The following is a 17,891-nucleotide window of genomic DNA, read 5'->3' on the forward strand; positions in this document are numbered from 1 at the left end:
GGGACACAGTGCCAGCCGCTTGCTAGGTGGATGTCACTGCTGGTCACCGGTGGGGGACACACAAATACCCACTCCCTTCTCACATCCAGCAGCGTGGCCTGTCTTCTGCAAGCAGATGAAGCAGAGGCTGGGAGCACCCGACATCCCAAGGCTGCTGCCCACACCCCGGCTGGAGCTGGATGCATGCAAAAAGCTGGTCAAGGGGGACACCTAGTGACCAGCCTGGGCGGGGGGGCAGGGCCGGGGATTGGGGTACCTCCCTGGGGCTGGGGGCTGCAGCCAGGCAGGGTTAGGGAAGATGGGCTGCTGGGCTCTTGTCTTCTGCAAACGGCATGAGAAATGTGTCAGAGTTTGCCCAAGCCCGTGCCATCCTTCCACCTCTGTGGCCAAGGAGAAAATGTGATTAAGGATTTATCCCTCCCACAGCACAGAGCGATCCCCCAGAAACCCTACATCTGCTGGCACTGGAGGGGTGCAATTACCCTTGCTAATGGACCATAAGCTTGGAATTAGCATAATTAAAAGTGACTAGCATGAATACATTAAAAAAACCCCCTGAACTACAACTAAGAGAGAGTATTAAATTTAAAGAGTGTCCCTAGTGAAAGTCACTTTCCCTTAGGCGAATCAATCTATTTTTTTCGACCCCATTATGTACTAGATTTGCAAATACATTCTAGGAAAAAAAATGCATGTAACAATAGTCCAAACACTTAATTTTGGGAGCGTGACCTAGGAAGGATATGAGGGGGAGTAGAGACCTTCAGCTGAGGCCCAAGGGGCTAAGCACGGTCCTCAGCCGATCCCTCTCTGATGAAGAGCCACCGCACTCCGGGGGCAGGGGGAGGCATCAGACCAATAGTTTCCTGCCAAAGTAACAAATTCCCACAAAATAATGCATTCCCAAAGAGTCTGACTGAGTAATACTGAGTTGGTTACTTCCAGTAATGTTGAATCTGTCTGGGGAAAAAAAAAAATGCATTGCTTTGAGAGACAAAAGCAATGCACTAAAGCTATTCTGTTGAACTGGGACATTCACCTTGTATTGAATATTCACTCCAATATTAGAGATGTGTATATATATTTTTTTCCCAGCGGCATGGCTGTGGATGCATCACTGGAGCATTTTAAGTTCATATGAAATGCAAACCCAAGAGATAACATAAGTAAAAGCAAAACATTGAGGCTCCTTCCAAACAAAACAGCAAATCTCCTTTTGAGCCGTACCAAAGAAATCAAAGCTGTTTGACACATTCCTTCTGATTTTGTTGTTATCATTGTTGTCATCAACATGTTCCCAGGAGATGCTGCAATTGTTTAAACACCTCTTTCTCCAGGCCTCGCTCAAGCCTGGATGATGATGGATAAGTTGCTAGATTCCCACATAACACTGGAGTTTGTTTCTTTTCTTTTTCTTGGCAAAATAACCTAACCCCTAAGAGAAGTTGCAAAGTCAAAGGCTCAGGTAATGTCAGAAGGAGGGATGCCTCAGCCACACCAGCATGACCACATCCTTCACTGCGCCCTCTCCTGCAGGATCCCACCTGATGCTTTCCGCAGGCTACCCTCTCTCCAGCCCTACAGCGAAGGGCTCAGCTCCCTGCCGCATCCTCTAAAACCTAAATGCACAGTGGGGAGAGGCAGTGGGCTGGGTTGTATTTCTCCCTCTGCCGAGGAGGGGATTCCTGAACAATGGGAGGCAAATAAGCATTTGCTTTGCAGGGGCTCAGTATAGATTTATCATTTTTTGCATGCCTGGTTTGAGAAACCCCTGGCTTCATTTGCAAGAGGGCTGGCATTTCCCAGCTAGAGTTGCTCAACTGGCTTTTTCTGTTATAAATGGTCTCCAGGTAGCTAAAACAAAAAAGCATCCTGTAGCAGAGCAAAAAGCAGAACTGTGATCCATTTTGTACATCAAGGCTCCTTTGCCTCCTCAAGTTCCTTGGAAATACCTCAAGATGTAACGATCACACAAGCAGACATCATTCAGATAAAGCGAGCAGACATGCCACAGGGAGAAGGCAAAACCCAGCCCCGTGCTCTGACTTCCAGGACGGCACATTTCAGCAACAGTCCTTAAAAACCACGTCCTGAGTAGGGTTGCTTTTTATCAAGGTGCTGGAAGATTTGTGAGACTCTCCCGCGGCTCAATGCAGAGCTGAGGCTGCAAGGACGCAGTGCTCCTGTAAGGTGGCCACTATCACTGGGATGGTCCCTTGCTCCCCACAGACCCATGCACTCTTCCCCAGAGAGCTCCCATGAGTCCAGGTCCTTGCTGCAGCACGCGGCTTGACACCACAGCTCGGATACCCGCCTGATGCCAGAGTGATGCTTGTATCTGACCTCCCCTCCTTCACCACCAATTCCTGCAGCGGCTTTACCGGCAGGCACAGTCTCGCTGGGTGACAGACGTAACGCAGAGGGCTGGGATGGGGATGGGGATGGTACCTAGAGGGGGATGATAGCTGTGGGTTCATTGACATGGGGATGGGTGTAGAGGTATTGCTGCAATCTGCTCCTTCTCTCTAGTAGCCTCTGAGCTTGGTTGCATCTGGAAGACCCAATCTGGCATTTGCTACTTTGGGCAGTGCTGTCTCAGTGGAGGTGGGGAATAGCGCAGGGAGCACAGCACACACGCAGCAAAGAAATTCAGGGCAGATGCAATCTGCAGAAACCACAGGTCCCTGTGCAATGCCATTTCCACATTCATTGCAATTAGCACACTATTGAGGTCCCCTGCCTTCCTCAGGGCATAAGCACCTGACAGATGTACAAACCCCACAAAAACTTTGGCTTGTGATGGATATCTCAGTCTTGGTTGACATGCTGCTGCTGCTGATTTCTGACTGCACCCTGTGTGCCAGAGTTTTAAAGGGCTCCTGTGTGCCAAGAAAGCAGCACAAGAAGAGGCAGGCTGCTCAAGCCACGCACCTTGGTTGCTTTCCATATGCCTCCATCTCCTGCAAGATCTGCTTGTGCTCTGGCTTGTCCTACAGCCCCATGGGAGAGCTGAGCCATGGTGGGATGGGCTGGCTCCCTCCGTGCATCATCTTTCTCTGAGGGGAGCATCATCCCAGGCCACTGGCTGCCATCGCTTTGCTTGGAGGGTGGTGGCAGTGAAATGTGGAGCTTTTGCTGGCTGGGATGTGCCCCAGCTCACCACCCAGGCTGCTGGGGTGGCTCTGGCACACTGATGGGTAGTTATTTTCATGCTGGGTCTCACACACAGATATTTTGTTCTTTCAACAGGAAAAATACTTGGTCTAGACCAGTGTGAGGAACAGGAGAGGATGAGGAGTGCCGGTTGCTCACGACTGACTCACCACCTTGGCAGGTGGCTCTGTGCTTGCTGTGGCCAGTCGGTAACTTGGGGGAGGCAACGTTTGGTGCCTGGGCTCCTTCCCTCCTCCAGCGTAAGCACAAATAAAAGTCAGGGCTGCTGCTGGGGAGGTTACTGGCTCCACCTGAGCCCCATAGCACTGTCCAAAGCACCTGTGCTCCCCTTGATGGTGAATAAGGGGATTCTCTTGAGCGTGTTTGGCTACTGGACCACTTGAAAGGCATAGCTGAATCCAAACTGCCAGGGAGAGCAGAGCAAGGGGTTGGGAACGGGCAGCAAAGCATCTTATGAAGGAGTCGGAAGCACCTTTAAATGCAGAGGCTTGAAATGCTCCACAGAGCTGAGCACGCATGGGTTTTATGATACCTAGGCTGAGTGAATTGATGCTCAGCAGCAGGGCCTGGCAGCCACCTCCACCTTTCTGGAGCTTTGCTAGCGGTGGGCTCCTGGGCCGGGGGAATGGACCTCTAAGGGGATGTGACAATGCTGCCCGATACATGCAGATAACAGGCACGTGCTGTCTTGCTCAAGCAAACTCACCCCCTTTGCCCTCTCTGAGGCGGGCCATCATCCCTGCCAGCTGCCAAGCAGCCACACTAGCCCCCGTGCTGGGGCTGAAGCCCATAAACCCCTGCCCAACCCTGGCTCCACTGATGCAGTGGCATCACCTGGGGTCCCCACTGCAGCCCCCATGTGAGTGCTGAGCAGTCAGCACTGGTGACAAGAGGAGAATTGGTCCAGCATCCTGGCAGCAGAAGGGAGTGGGGCTGCCAGCGGTGCCTACTGGCACTAGGGGAGGAAGAGAACTAAAGGTCATGAAGTCTTGGGGCTCACCTGGAAAAACAATATATTTCCCATGTGGTATGGTGCAAAAATTTATCATGTGGCTGCTTTAGCTGCCTGGGGACATGGTGTATCATGATCCCCTCATTTGCAATACAGGAAAAACATGTACCATACATTTTATACAGTAGGAAATTAACAGATGGAAAATATATTTGTTTCCCTGTTTGAGAGGTAGGAGAGAGAAGTAAGCCTGGAAGCAGAAGGCAGGGCTGGGCATAGAGGGTCTTTGGGAAGGGTGTGGGGCACAGACATGGCAGATCTGTCCAGACAAGGGGGCGGTGAGAGATGTTTGTTGTCATACTAGAACTTGTAAATTGATCTTAGGGGAAACCAAAGCATTATGCAAGCCAGGTACCCTCCCTTTTAAAAAAAGAAAGCCTAGATCACTCAGGAACTGCATCACTGCTGGGGACCTTCTCTAAATAAAATAAAATAAAATAAAATATAAAGATAGTGATGATAATGATAATGATAATGATGATGATAATAATAATAATAATAATAATAATGATGATGATGATGATGATGATGAAGTTTTGTATACAACCACAACCTTCCCTCCAAGCAGCTAAAAAGGTGCGGAAGGATGCAGAGGGAAGGATGGGGCTGGAGATGGAGGGGCGACCCAGGAGAAGAACAGTCGGAGCCCATCAGTAGCAGAGCTGCACAGACATTTATTGAACACAAACAACGACAAACACAGCCGGCTCACAGAGCTTCCTGAGCTATCGTCCAAAAGTTTTGCTTGTGGGGATTGTCAAAAGAGTGCTTTCAAAGGCCCCTGGGGGTGTGAATCCCATACAGCTGAATTCTTCCCACTTCCAATTGCTCATTAGTTAAAAAAGAGGACCATTTGTATGTGTGTGATTCCCTTAATTTAGTATGAAAATGGCTTGTCTGGACCCTGCCACGTTGCAAAGAGAGAAGTCTGCAGGTGAACCCGTGTGTGCGTGTCGGTTTGGCTCCCGCATGTTCTGCTTCCCAAGTAACACAGGGTGAAAACTACGCCTTACCCTGAGGGCAGGGATGCAAGGTCGCAAAGATGAGCCAGGACAAGCAAAGCGAATGAAGAGGGAGCATCAAAGGAAGAAGGGTGAGAAAAGTAAGTACTCTGAAGCACGCACAGCTCTGGGTGGCATCACATGTCCATAGGCTACAGCACGTACCGCCAACGTCAACTCAAACGTGTAAGTAGCTACGCTAGGCTGACACTAGAGACCCTGTCATCGTCTGAAATCTCGCCAGCTGAAAACAACCAACCCCCCTCCCCACACCCCTAAAAGCAGATGAAGTAATAACACCGTACGCTGAAAACAAGGACCATAACCAAAGAGTTCGGGAGCAGCCTCAGGAGCACAGTAAGGAGCTCTTAAAGAAACGTTCCAGTGTGTGCATATGTGTGTGTATTTATATATATATATATATATTCGTTAGTAAAGAAAAGAGTATCTGTGGAGGCAAAGGGAAGACGGTAAATGTACAGGCAGTACAGGCTGGGTGGAGTGCCGGTGGCTGGAGAGGGTCGGGTGGTGCGGAGTGGAGGATGGTGGGTGGAAATTAGAGTGCGCCCATTCCAGTGACCTCAGACGTCAGCCTAGAATAGACAGGGGCAGAGAGAGGGGTGGGGGGGAGACAAAAACAAGCGCTTAATAACCGGAGCAGAAAAGAAAACGAAGACCCTGCAGGGCAGCGCTCCTCCTCTTGCCTATGGCCTGCTCAGACAGGGGGCAGAGCATCCCCGGGTGGCTTGAGCTTATGGGCCTTGGGGGTCCCTGTGGAGGGCACAGTGGGCTGGAGCATAGAGACAGCTCAATGGCTGGCTGCCTTCCCCTCTCCTCACTGCTGCCAGGTAATGCCCATCCCTGGCACCGCATGGTGGCAGAGGTGCCACCCACCAGGGGTGCTGGCAGAAGACATCCCAGCACACGGCTTCACTTCTACCAGCATCCCTCCCACGGAGGACAGGCAGCTGTCCCAGCTCCCCTGGCTTCTTTGTTTTGCTCTGGTTTTTGAAACTATGGGAGAGGCTGAGCTATGCCCCATCCTCCCCCCCTGCCAGGTCATCTCTGCCTCTGCCACAGCACGGGCTGCACCTCAGCCAGCCCTTCCCACTAATGAAGAGCTGCTCGTTTTTCTTTTCTTTCTCTCTCTTGTCTCAAGAGGTGGGGGGGATTGGCAAGGAGCTGCAGGGAAAGCCACCCGGCCATGGCTGCAGGTGTGGGGTTGGCCCCGCTCCTCTCCTGAGTGGCTGGAGAGGTGCCATGGATGTGGGCAACAGGACAGCGGGGCAGGATGGGATGGTGGAGGTCTGTTGCAGGTTGGGGCTGAGGTGGGTTGGGTGCAAGGAGGAGAAAGCACATACAGACCTCACTGGTGCTCCCAGCCCACATCCCAACGAACGTCAGAGTCGCCGCCAACAGCCCCCCATCCTCAGGACCCTGACGGCAGCATCCCACAGCCGCGCACATCCTGGGCTGGCGGTGGGTTGGCACGGCACCAACTCTGCCCACGGCGGAAGGCATGGACGGGTGGACTGCCTTGGCTTGCACGGCTCTGCCAGGCGGGCGCAAATCCAGTGAAAGACCCTGCCTCCCCTTAAGCTCCCCATCCAAGAATCCGTAGACGCAGGCAAACAGGTCTGTGTGAACGCCCTGGACACGGCTCACTGCCAGCACGGAGCTGGCCCCCAACCCTTCTCCAGCTACACCTCCCCTATACACTCCCCTCACAGTCCCTTGCCAGACCTCTGGTCCCCCACAGCACAGGCAGTATTGCCCCCCGGCTGGAGGCAGCGTTGGGAACCCCTGGCCCCTGCAAAGTCCTGCTGCACCAAGCTTTTTAGCATGAAAAGGAAGCAATCAGGCCGTTCCCATGTCTTGCGTTTATTGGAGTGATTATTTTCATTGGATGGAGGAAAGCCTTTGGGAGGCCTGGAAGCACACGGAAGAGGCTCTGAGGTGGCAGTAAGCGATGCTGGGATCCCAGCGAGCAAGTCCCAAATGATGCCTCCCCACCACCGGTTCAGCGCTGTCCCTGTCCCTGTCCCCTGCTTCATCCGCAGGGAAAGATGGCGGTGATTTTGCCCACCCATGAGCAAAATCCTCAAGTGAGGGTGGCGGGTGGGCAGGTGACCGGCGCAACCCGTGGCTGCTCTGCCGGCAGCAAAGCAGCTCCCAGTCCCCAGCCGAAGTGCCAGCTGGGGGAAGAGGTCCCACTGGTGACGTCTGGTCCCCACTCAGAGGTCTCAGCAAGCCACCATCCATCCCAGCTGGCCTCAGGAATCCCCTCCTGGCCCGCGGTGCCGGGAGCGAGTGCTGCTCCCACCACGCTGGCAGGACGGGTTCGGCTGTGGTAGGAGGCGGCGGAGGTCGGCGGGGGGGTCTCACCTGGCGTTGATGAGGTACTGCGCGAGGCTGATGTTTGCAGGGGTTCCTGTGATGGTAATTTGGCGCTCCGATGACCCTTCCGTGGCGTTGGCGATTTTGATCTGCGCTCCCGACATCTGCCGAATTTCATTGATTTTGGTCCCTTGGCGTCCGATTATGCAGCCTATTAGCTAGAAAAAAAGCATGGAGGGAACGTCTGAGAAGCGGCAGCTCTGGCAGTCACCAGCGGGACGCGAGCACAACTGCACGGCGCTGGCCAGAAGCCTTCCTCCCTCTGCCCTGGGGCATGAGTGACCTTAATGCTCATGAAAACAGGAGAGGGACAACCTGGGGGTGAATCCCACGTGCATGTAAGCACAGTCCTCCCAGGACATGTCCAGCAGCCTGCCCTGCTCTGCTCCTCAAGGGGGCAAATTTCAATTATCCGCACACAATGCCCAGCATCTCATAGGGCTTCAAGAAGGGTGAGGTGTTATACCAGGCTCATTTCAGTAATAATAATTTTCATGGTCTAATAATTGGTCATTGTTTTACAAAGATGGGAATGATTCATGTTTCAGACTGTGCTCCGCACTTATCCCCTTGCCAATCACAGTGAACCTGAAGGTGGTTATACGGGGTGCATTACTAGAAGAAAACAAGCCCACTGCCTTCCCTGGGGACAGCCCAACCCCAAGAGCCACCTCATCAGCTGGTGCAGCCATACACCATTGATAGCTTCACATTGCTCACCCCATCCCATAATTCTACCCTGCTGGGACACTCTGGTGCCTCTGTTACCCCCTTCAGCTATTTTGGTGCAATGCAAGGGCTCGCCAGCATGCACACTGTTGACAGGAGAGCACCACATGGCTGTGGCACCAGCGTAAGTGGAGAATCCTACTCAAAATCATGTCTTTCACGCTCTTGTGAAAAATTAGAACCAGCTGGAGGCTTGAGTTTCCTCAATTGCCCATCCCTTGAATTTCCTCAATGGTCCTCACTGGCTTGGATTTCCTCAATGGTCTTCATCTTTGCTCTTGCTCATTTGTCCATCAAACTATGGTTCCCTCAAGCACCTCTGCAGCTTGGTAACACATACCGAGATGTCCAGCTTTACCAACACAGGCATGAGGTGTTTCTGCGTGCCTTTCTTCGCCATCAGCATTTGAGCTCTTTTCCAAGGTTGCACCTGGGAATTTTATATGTGGGACATTCATCTTGGCAGCTGCTGGATTTCTGTCACTGTAGAAGTGGAGACAACTACTCCTCCAAATGTTCACTGGTCCTTTCATCAGATCATGGGGCTACCTTAGTGGTTTGTCCCATATGGACAAGAATATACACCTCACTGCAGCGCTGGAAGGGTATCAACTATCTTGGGGGCTGCAGTGGGGTGTTCAGCCCAACAGCCTCCCATCCTGGTCTTCATGGTGCAGAAATAACTCAGAGATGCTTCAGCAAATGAAAATCCCTTACAGATGGGAGTCTGCTGGGGAGACCTGAGGAGCCAAACTATTTAGACAGATGTTCAGCAACATCCAAGCTGAACAGCTTTCAAGTTTCTCCTGACAGCCAGAGGAGCAACAAGATGGATATCATCAGATTTCCTTGAACTGCAGCACAACCCCAAGCTGATCTACATCGCTAAAACACGCCCGTAGACCCTTTGCTTTAAGAAACCCAAACCTGCCCTCTGCTTCCAGGGAAGGTAGCAGTGAGTGTTTAAAAGCCCTCAAAACAACGGGAGGCAGAGCTAAGGAGGCATTTTTTCAGCACGCAGAAAGATGCAGGTGATGACATTTAATGCTCCGCAGGTCTGATGAGAGCCGGGCTTCTGGTGAGCGAATGCTCTGAGTGCTCCTGGGTCCTGTGGGAGGTTCCCTGGCATCCTTTTCTTCCATGTGAGCCCTTTTGCAAGGGGTCACTTGATATTCCTGAAGATGCCCTCATTCCTGCCAGGGCTGCGGTTCCCCATGCTCAACAGACGTGGCTGCTGCAACCTCAGGAGCACTTGCAGAGCTCCCTTCAGCCTTCCAGAGGGAGCTCCTCACTGGACAGACAGAAGCAAATCCAGGATCAGCCCTGCCGCTGTCTGCCACAGGCTCCTCCACAGAGCTCTCCCATGGCGATTGGCCCCGGGGTGAAGCATCTCCAAGGGTTTAAGCCAACAGATGCTCAGAAACTGTTGTACTGCCACATCTCTCGGGTGGAAGGAGGCCTCGCAAGTGGAGGAGCAGAGGTGCCCAGCAGCTGCAGCTGGCTCGCTGCCCTTCCCTTGTGCTGCCGTGTGTTGGTGAACAGCAGGAAGAAGTAGCAACAGCTGCCAGACCCGATCCAGAAACTCCTGATTAGGATGGGCCGAAGGTTCTTGTAGGTGATGGCGATGGGGACAAAGACTGGAAGTCATCCCTCCACTTGCCCTGATTCTGATTTGAGCGCCTGCTGGCTATCAACCCATGGAAACCGGTGGACGAGTCCAGAAGCGAGACCCTTGGATCCAAGTACCAGCTGTGTTGGGCTCTCCATCCCACCTCCTCGCACCTGAGCATTCCCAAGCATCCTCCTTGCACCGCATGCCCAGCATGACTCCAGCCTCCTCCCAGCGAATATCCCAGTCCAACATCCACTTTACCACAATGCCTCCACCTATAAGACCCAAAAGCTGACTGCCACCAGTACTAAGATGAGACGCGCCATCCTTCAAAAGTTTGTGCGACGCTTTGTGGCATTAGAAACACACACTTACCTCCTCTCCAACCCTCCCAGTAACTATGCTTGAGCCAGTGCTAGATTAAGCAATTATGGTTTAATCAGGGCTGGCTCGGGAGCTCTCTCCCCTTCCCAGTGCTGTCAACTGGGCATATTTCATGAGCACTGAGTTCATTTGGAAAGGGAAAAGGAGCATTAAGAAGGATTATACCTAGGAAAGCTACCAATGGGGTAAAGTCCAATGGGTGCTTTATGCTGCAGGCTGATCCCCAACAGACTGCACATGGGGTTGGGGTATATATATGTGTATATATATATACACATACACACACATATATATATGTGTATACACACACACACATGCTGAGGAAACACTTGGATTTACTTACATCATTGGGAATGGTGAGTTCATGAGTACTGGCCGGGGGACTGGCATCCAAACCTGGGCATATGCAAGGGAAAATGGTTATAGCTTGCAGAGGCAGCGCGGTGGAGCTCCGCTGCTTTCCCGCAACAGTCAACACTGCAAAGGCTGCATCCTGCTCCGGGGCCGGGAGGGGAATGGGATCACACATTTTGGTACAAGGAGGAGGAAGATGGTTGCTACCTGACTCTGCTGGAGCTGGGTGACACCTTCCCCTGCATCCCTCAAGCTGGCCTCGCAGGTGCTACCCCATGAGTACCTCGCTTCCCACCCTCCATCCTCCTACTGGGAATGGCTTCACAGGAGGCTGCATTCTAGTGCAAGGTTGCAGCATCACCGGAGAGTGGTGGGAAAAGCACCTTCCCACAAAGGCCTCCTCCACACAGCAGCAGACAGCCTGCTGGCTGGGAAACCCAACCCTAGAGGCAGACAGCCTGCCAGCAGGAGGGCTGTCCACGCACCCTCCAGCCCTCTCTGGACACAGCAGCACAGAGCCGCTTGGTTACGACAGCAGCTTGGCACCCCAAAACCGGTTTCCCTGGGGGATCCGGTGGCACGAGCACAGGGTAGCCTGCAAAGTACTTTGCAAATTAAAGCCCCACAGGCTTGCATGCTGAATTTAAGCCAGACTGCTAAGACATGCACACTAGCTGGACCCAGGACCGATGGTTCCTCTTACTCCCAATGGAAAGCAAGGCAAACAGTACGGAGATTTAGAGCCTGCTTCCCTAAAAAATCACATGGCAAGGAGCGAAGGCAGCAATGTGCTTCCTCCCTGCCTCTCCTGGGCCAGGGAGGGCACTCTCCTCCATGGTGGTAAAGGCTGGAGCCAGCATCCCTGTGTGTGCAGCTCCAGAGGTAAGAGGACAGCATGCTGTAACGCTCCTAGGCCAGGTCGAAGTCTGCCTCTCCCACAGGTTTCCATATTACATCACCTCAGTGCTGAAGCAGGGATGTCCTATGTCAGATCTGCAAGACAGAAGCTGTCTGGTGGCTAACAGGAATTTGCAGTAACCTCAAAAAAAAATGTTATCCATATGATATGAACTACCGAGGAAGGCTTTTAAGAGCAGCATGTGCAAGACTCCAAGACACTTGTGCAGAGTAAGGGGGTGCAAAGAAAAGAAGCACAAGGAGACTGGAAGTGCTGAGCTGCTACAACACAAGACAGCAGCAGCACCAAATTCCTAGTCACCCAATCCAGCAGGGCTTCCTCAAGCTGCATGGCACTATGCCACTGCCTTAACTGCAACTCCTCCAAGCAATGGCCAAGTTTTTCTGGTCTGCATTTCCATTGAGGCCTTCTGCACCATGGAAGAGGAGCTCCCAACCAGTTTTGCCAGCAACAGCTGCCCAGGTTTTAAAATGCAGCAGGTCTGAACTGATGTCTATCTGGGTACTGGCGCTGTCAAAGCAAGATTTCTAAAACACTAAAATGAAGCTTTAGGTTGCAAACCCATTTGAGAATCACCCCTAGAAAGGAGAATATCAGCTATCCTCGATTCGCTCTTGCATGTTTCCTGCACTTTCCCACATGCACCTCCCTCACAGAGATGCAATGCCTGGGTACACTGCCCAGGTACCCGCTGGCATGATGTATCTATCCCATGTTTTTCACTCGGGAGCACACAGAAAGGCAGGGAATGGGGATGCAAATCCTCCAGTCAGCAGCCCTATGCCCTCCTTCACCCCTGCTGGGTGTGCTAATGCCTGCACAAAACAGCTCCTGCCAAGGTTTTACACAGCATGCAATGCTTAACACTAACTTTAAAGCACACTGCACTGAAAGAGACATTTCACCAGCCCTGGACTGTCTTTCACACCAAGCCTTCTCACAGTCTAGGGGCAGATGGACTGCACCTAAGACAAAGACACGTCCCCGAGGGTGCAGGTGTCCCCATCTCTCAGCCATGCATTACAAGGCTCAGCTTGATAGCAGTGTGGGTATGGCAGAACATGTCTTCTGAAGGGAGCACAGCACTGGAGATGGGCTCAGAGCAGCACTGAGGTACCCAGGGGTCTTTGGAAATGCAGGCTGCACTCCTCAGATTCATAGACAGGGCCCCCCACCCCATGCTCAAATGGCACAGGTGCTGCTGAAAGCCCTTGGAGAACATGGTGCCATAGTACTGCATCACCCCTGCATCATAATGGCCATCGAGGAATGGCCAAGTCCTTCTCCATTACCTGGAGACTGTTTATTTTAGCATATGAGATCCTCCCTCTCTGATACGCACATGCAGTCCCCATGGCTGTAATGTGAGGGGGTCAGGGCAGGATTAGTGCCTTTGCAAAGGGCAAAGCAGGGCACGCGGAAAACAAGGCTGCGCAGGCTGGTATCATGAAATCTATGTTTGCTATAGTCTTGTGGGGTCTATTTGTTTGGGCTACATTTGTTTTCATAGTTAGGCGATGTCCCCAGACTCTTTCAAGGCATGCATGTGAGGTACCCTGGCTGGCCGCAGAGCAGATATGTGCCCTGGGTACTCCCAGGGAAGGTCTGGCTCACATCACCTATGAGCCTCCAGGCCCCAGGATAACTCCTCTAAGCAATGGCATGTTATAAAAGACAAGCATGTTAGGCACATATGGATGAATGTGTGGGACATTTGACATCAAAGTTTCTCCAAGATTATGGCCATGCTTTGGCTCCTCGGGGTCCTGACCCACTAAAAATGCAGCTTACCGTGAATGGCTTAGAGATGGCTAAAATTGCATGTCATTTCTGTTCCTACAGGCATTTTTCTACTGTTTCTGAGCAAAGTTTATGCAAAATTAAATGAAAGAATAAGGGTGATGACTCTGATGTCTTTCCATTACACAGATGGCGGTTATATGCAAACATCAGAAAACTAGGCAATAAACTCCAGGCACTTTTCTTTTGACATGCTGTACAAAGGAGAACAGCAGGCACAGTGCTGCCTGGTCTCTCCCTGCTTACCAAGAAAACCTGACGCCTTCACAAATACCGCAATTTATCTAGGAGCACAACAATGGCACAGTCCTATTTAAGAAATATATTTCAACAGAACCCTGCTTATTTCCCTGTAGCTTTGTTTTACCTGATGACTGGCCCATCAGATTTTGAGCTTCTTCGGAGGAATGTAAGGGCAGCTTTTCTCCTGAAGAGCAAAGAAGAAACAGGTTTAATGCTTTTGCCTTCGAGGAGATAAGCAATGTCACTTCATCTAGGAAGCTCAAAATATGATGAACATACTGTCAGAAAAGGCATTTCCAACCGGCACTTTGACCACCGAGTAAGCAAAGGTACTTTAAGTATCTCCATCCCCTGCGCTCTCTCTATCTGCTTCCCAGGTCACCATGAAATGCGTTAACTGCCACGCCAGCCTTGGGAACGAGGCTGCCGAGCCACGCTATGTCTGGCTGTCCTCCCATCAAAGTGGCTCCCTACGGCCGCGGCTCCTTCCCATTGCTCTCCCTGGTGCTCGGGTGCCATCCTGCCCAGCTCGGCACCGCTCCCCGCAGGTGCCGGGGCAGCATCCCCAGCTGGTGCTGAGCCATTCCCCCTGGGAAAGAGGGGATGTCCCACCAAGGTCCAGATCACTGCACGGCTGGAAATGCTACCTCCTCTGGGCAGGGAAGGGTGGGAGACTGGTACTTATCGCTTCTGCTGGGAAAGCCAGCAAAACTGGGAGAAAGGTCAGCGTGGCTTCGCAGGATCAGTCCGGGCGTACATGGTTAATGGCTGAGAGCTCACCCGTGAGGACCGTAACCCCCAAACATCAATCTAGTATCCCTGTTAACCTGTCCCCGTGGACACTGCAACTTCAGTTTTACTTGCCCTATTTGTTTCCATTAAATAGCATGAGTTTAGAAAGAGAGAGAAACTCTACAGGTAAGAAGAGAAGGATATCTAGAAAGGGCGTGTGGGTACGTACCAGGGAAAGCGGGGGTGGTCTGTCCAAGGGGAGTAAAGGGGGTTTGCTGCATAGCCAACTGGTGGAGCTTGGTCAACTGCTGAGGGGTAGGAGGGACATTAGAGCTAAGAAGGTTATTGTCATAGAGTACAACAAGTCACACCAAAAATCAAGAACAAAATTATAACAGAAGAAAAAAAAAGAAAAGAAAACAAAAAAAAACCAAACCAGGAAGCCATGGTGAGACATGGCAAAAACATTAGCAGAAGGACTTGGCCTGGGTAAAATGCAATAAAGCCCAAATCTTTTGCAGAAGTGCTTGGTCAGGGTCTGAAGTACGATACCAGCAAGAAGCCCATTCTTAGTTTACACCCCTCGTCAAACAGTTCAGCTCCTTCGCTGCGAGCAAGCGGCTGCCTCGGTGCATGGCTGGCTGCTGCAGCAGCAGCAGGGCTGCTGCCTACGGTGCTTCCAGCCGCTGCCTTCCCCTCCCGGGCTTCACAACCTGCGACCAGAAGCTGCTGCTCACTTCAGGGTAGCTTTAGAGCAGAGGAGCCGTCTCAAAGGCACTGCCAGGCTGGTGGCCATCATGTGCCAGCAGCCAGAAGACCTCTTTGTGCTGCTGGAGCTGCATCGTGACTGCTTGCCCCTGCAGCAAACGCTCTTGTGCCGCGCCTCCGATGGGAAACGCCTCTGGGAGACGGACAAACTGTGGCTCTCAATGTCAGCTCCTTATGAGCACAAGCCCCTTAGCAGTACAGGGAAGTATGGGCTTCAGCCATGACCAGTAGGTATTTCAGATCCTTGTATCCCTTGTTGTGCCGGGTAGGTTTTCGTGCCCCATCAGGAAGCGGTTGCATAGAGCGGATTTTGTTTGGAATACATTTTGTGCTCTGTTTCACTGCTCCAAATTAAAAAAACCAACACAATAAAACAAAAGAAAACAAAAGAAACTGGGCTGAAGTCTAGCATTTGGCAGGAGGGAGGGTCTTTATCACCTCCCACTCAGCAATTTCACAGGTGCTCAGAGGGTTGCCAGGATTGCATCATCCCCTAAACGCAAACCACTCATTGCACCCATCCCCTCCCCACTGAGGGAGAGGCAGGAGTTAAGATTTCCACGTTTTGGGGGGAAACAATACTCAAAAACCTCCTTGCTCCTGCAGCGTGGCTGGGGAGGGAGCGCAGGGAGGTCTGGCTGGCAGTGGTTAAGGGGAAGCACTGGAGAGAGCAGACCCGGAGGGCTGAGCACACCGGGGGAGAGACTGGAGGGAGGCAGTGGGGAGGGGAAACACCTGCAAGTCCCTGGAGACGTAGCCAAGGGAGCCCTGCCTGGCAGAGGCGTGAGGACTTCCAGCCTCCACTGGCTCGGGGGAGAGGTCTTGCCACCCCATGAGAAGAGGCATGTGCACATCTCGCCTTGTGCAGCACGGCAAATAAGCTGAAGACATTCTACGGCGGGTTCCTGCTGAAACACAGTCAGCTCCAGATAGGACCAGGCACACTACCGCTCCTGCAGGTAGCAGGGACATCAGCATCTGCTGCTTTTTAAATTAAGAACTCTTCTGTTTTCTACCAAATTACACCCAGTTGCAGCCTGTTGTGGAGCATCTCATTACAACTGGTCCCACCGGCAGCACTCTAGATGAAACCTCCTGCCTTTTTGCCGGCACTGCCGAGGAGCACCCGGAAGGCAGAGCCCCTCGGGCTCCAACCATGCCCCAGGGCAGGGGTCCTGCTTCGCCCGACGGGGGGAAACGCCAAAATCCTTTCTAATACTGATCTAGCATATTTTTAAGACATAGTTCAGATAGTGGTATTTAGAAAACACCCATAATAACACCAATAAAAAAGCATACAAGAGGAGAAGATGGTTATGCCTAGATGTTAAAGTGAAAGCTGCTATGTGAACGCTTGTGGTGCATGAAACACCTCTTCTCCTGTTTCCTGGTAAAAGCGGAAAGCAAAACCCTGAGAGCATTTCTTCAAACTCTGGTATTCCCCGCAGACCAGAGGGGAGTTCCCCCACCAGCGCTGCTGGGAGGGACAGGACAGGGCAGGACAGCAGTGCTAGGACCAATGTACAGCCATGCTGAGCATCACTAGGCACCCACACCAATGCCTGGTTACATCTCATCAGCTGCCAGCCTCGTGCATACCCAGGAGCAATGCCCCGGTTTGGGAGCTTTCCTGCGCTCGACATTTATTTCACTCCCAAGCGTCCCCAGCTCCCGGCTGCCACAGCTGTCCTTTCATCTCCCACATAAATTTCCTGAAGGCAGGTAGCTACACATCACATCCTGAATGGCTTACAAGTACCTGGGCAATGCTGAAGCCCTTTGTGAGCTAAAACTCCTGTGGACCTGGGTGGGTTTTTCCCAGGGAAAAGCATTAAGGCAGGACCTCTCATTTTAGCTTTGGCATTCAGAATACTGCCTGCTCCACAGCCACAGGTCTGCAAAAGGCATCCACTAAACACAAGACTCCTGTGAGAGCAAGGGAAATGCCCTAAAATCATGTTCAAGACTAGTTTCTGTACTGAGCAGTGTTTAAAATGACCGATCCTTGCAAGAGAGCTATGAGAGTAAGGATGGAGCATGTGGCCCCTGTACGAACAACTTTTTCCAGGTCTCAGCAAATTTGCTGGGAGTAGGGCAGAGTGCAGCCAGCAAATGTATTAAATGTATTTTATTCACGTCAAACAGAAGAGTATAATAACAAGGAAAACATTAAGCTGTCACCACCACTTGCAAAGGAAAACTGGGACAAAGACTATATTGATCTATCCTTACTAAATACGCAGGTTTATTTATTTATATTCCACTTGGGGAGCAAAAGTGAAGTGCGCACACTATTAAGAATTTTTCTGAGCAACCATCACATCAGGCTGTTTAAAGTACATGCATACTGGTGACATATGGAAAGACAAAGCCTCCACTAAATTGGGTTAAATCACTGTTCCTAAGATCCTAAAATCCAGCCTATGGCTCCTAACCGTTCGCACAGGGAGCATGCCTTCGTGGTATCAGACAGCCTTGCTCTGTTCTCAGTCATGCAAAAAACAATCCCATGATTTAATACCCAACACACCCATCACAAGGAGGAACACTGAGCTACATCATATTCTTCCTGCGCGTGGGATGGCTGGAGAAGGCTTTCCACCCAGACCACACCACTTACAATTAAGCCACATCCCCAGACTGGCATTTTGTGTTCAGCCCCCACTGTGGACCCTTGACTCACAGGTGTGCCAGCAAGAAGGGGCCTCTGCAGTGGGACTTGCTGGGTATTTTATTCCCTCTGAAACATGTTTAGAAAATCCCAGC

At 51.7% G+C, this 17,891-nt stretch overlaps 1 protein-coding gene across 47 annotated transcripts in view; it reads right to left on the bottom strand.

Annotated features, from left to right (window-relative positions):
• Window positions 1-17,891, bottom strand: part of PCBP3 (poly(rC) binding protein 3) — a 63,915-nt gene that overhangs the window by 3,110 nt on the left and 42,914 nt on the right. For 15 of the 47 annotated variants that reach the window (XM_030017797.2, XM_041124594.1, XM_030017804.2 and 12 more), the window contains 4 exons: window positions 14,587-14,665; window positions 13,750-13,809; window positions 10,653-10,705; window positions 7,573-7,742 (listed from right to left, as the gene is read on the bottom strand). In XM_030017797.2, coding sequence (XP_029873657.1) covers window positions 7,573-7,742; window positions 10,653-10,705; window positions 13,750-13,809; window positions 14,587-14,665 — 362 coding nt within the window. Of the gene's footprint in view, window positions 1-4,840; window positions 5,781-7,572; window positions 7,743-10,652; window positions 10,706-13,749; window positions 13,810-14,586; window positions 14,666-17,891 lie in introns of those variants that run through there. The other 32 variants (XM_030017805.2, XM_030017791.2, XM_030017782.2 and 29 more) reach the window with 20 other exon arrangements.

Source organism: Aquila chrysaetos, chromosome 6, assembly GCF_900496995.4.
Source record: "Aquila chrysaetos chrysaetos chromosome 6, bAquChr1.4, whole genome shotgun sequence".
In the NCBI taxonomy this organism is placed as follows: domain Eukaryota; kingdom Metazoa; phylum Chordata; class Aves; order Accipitriformes; family Accipitridae; genus Aquila; species Aquila chrysaetos.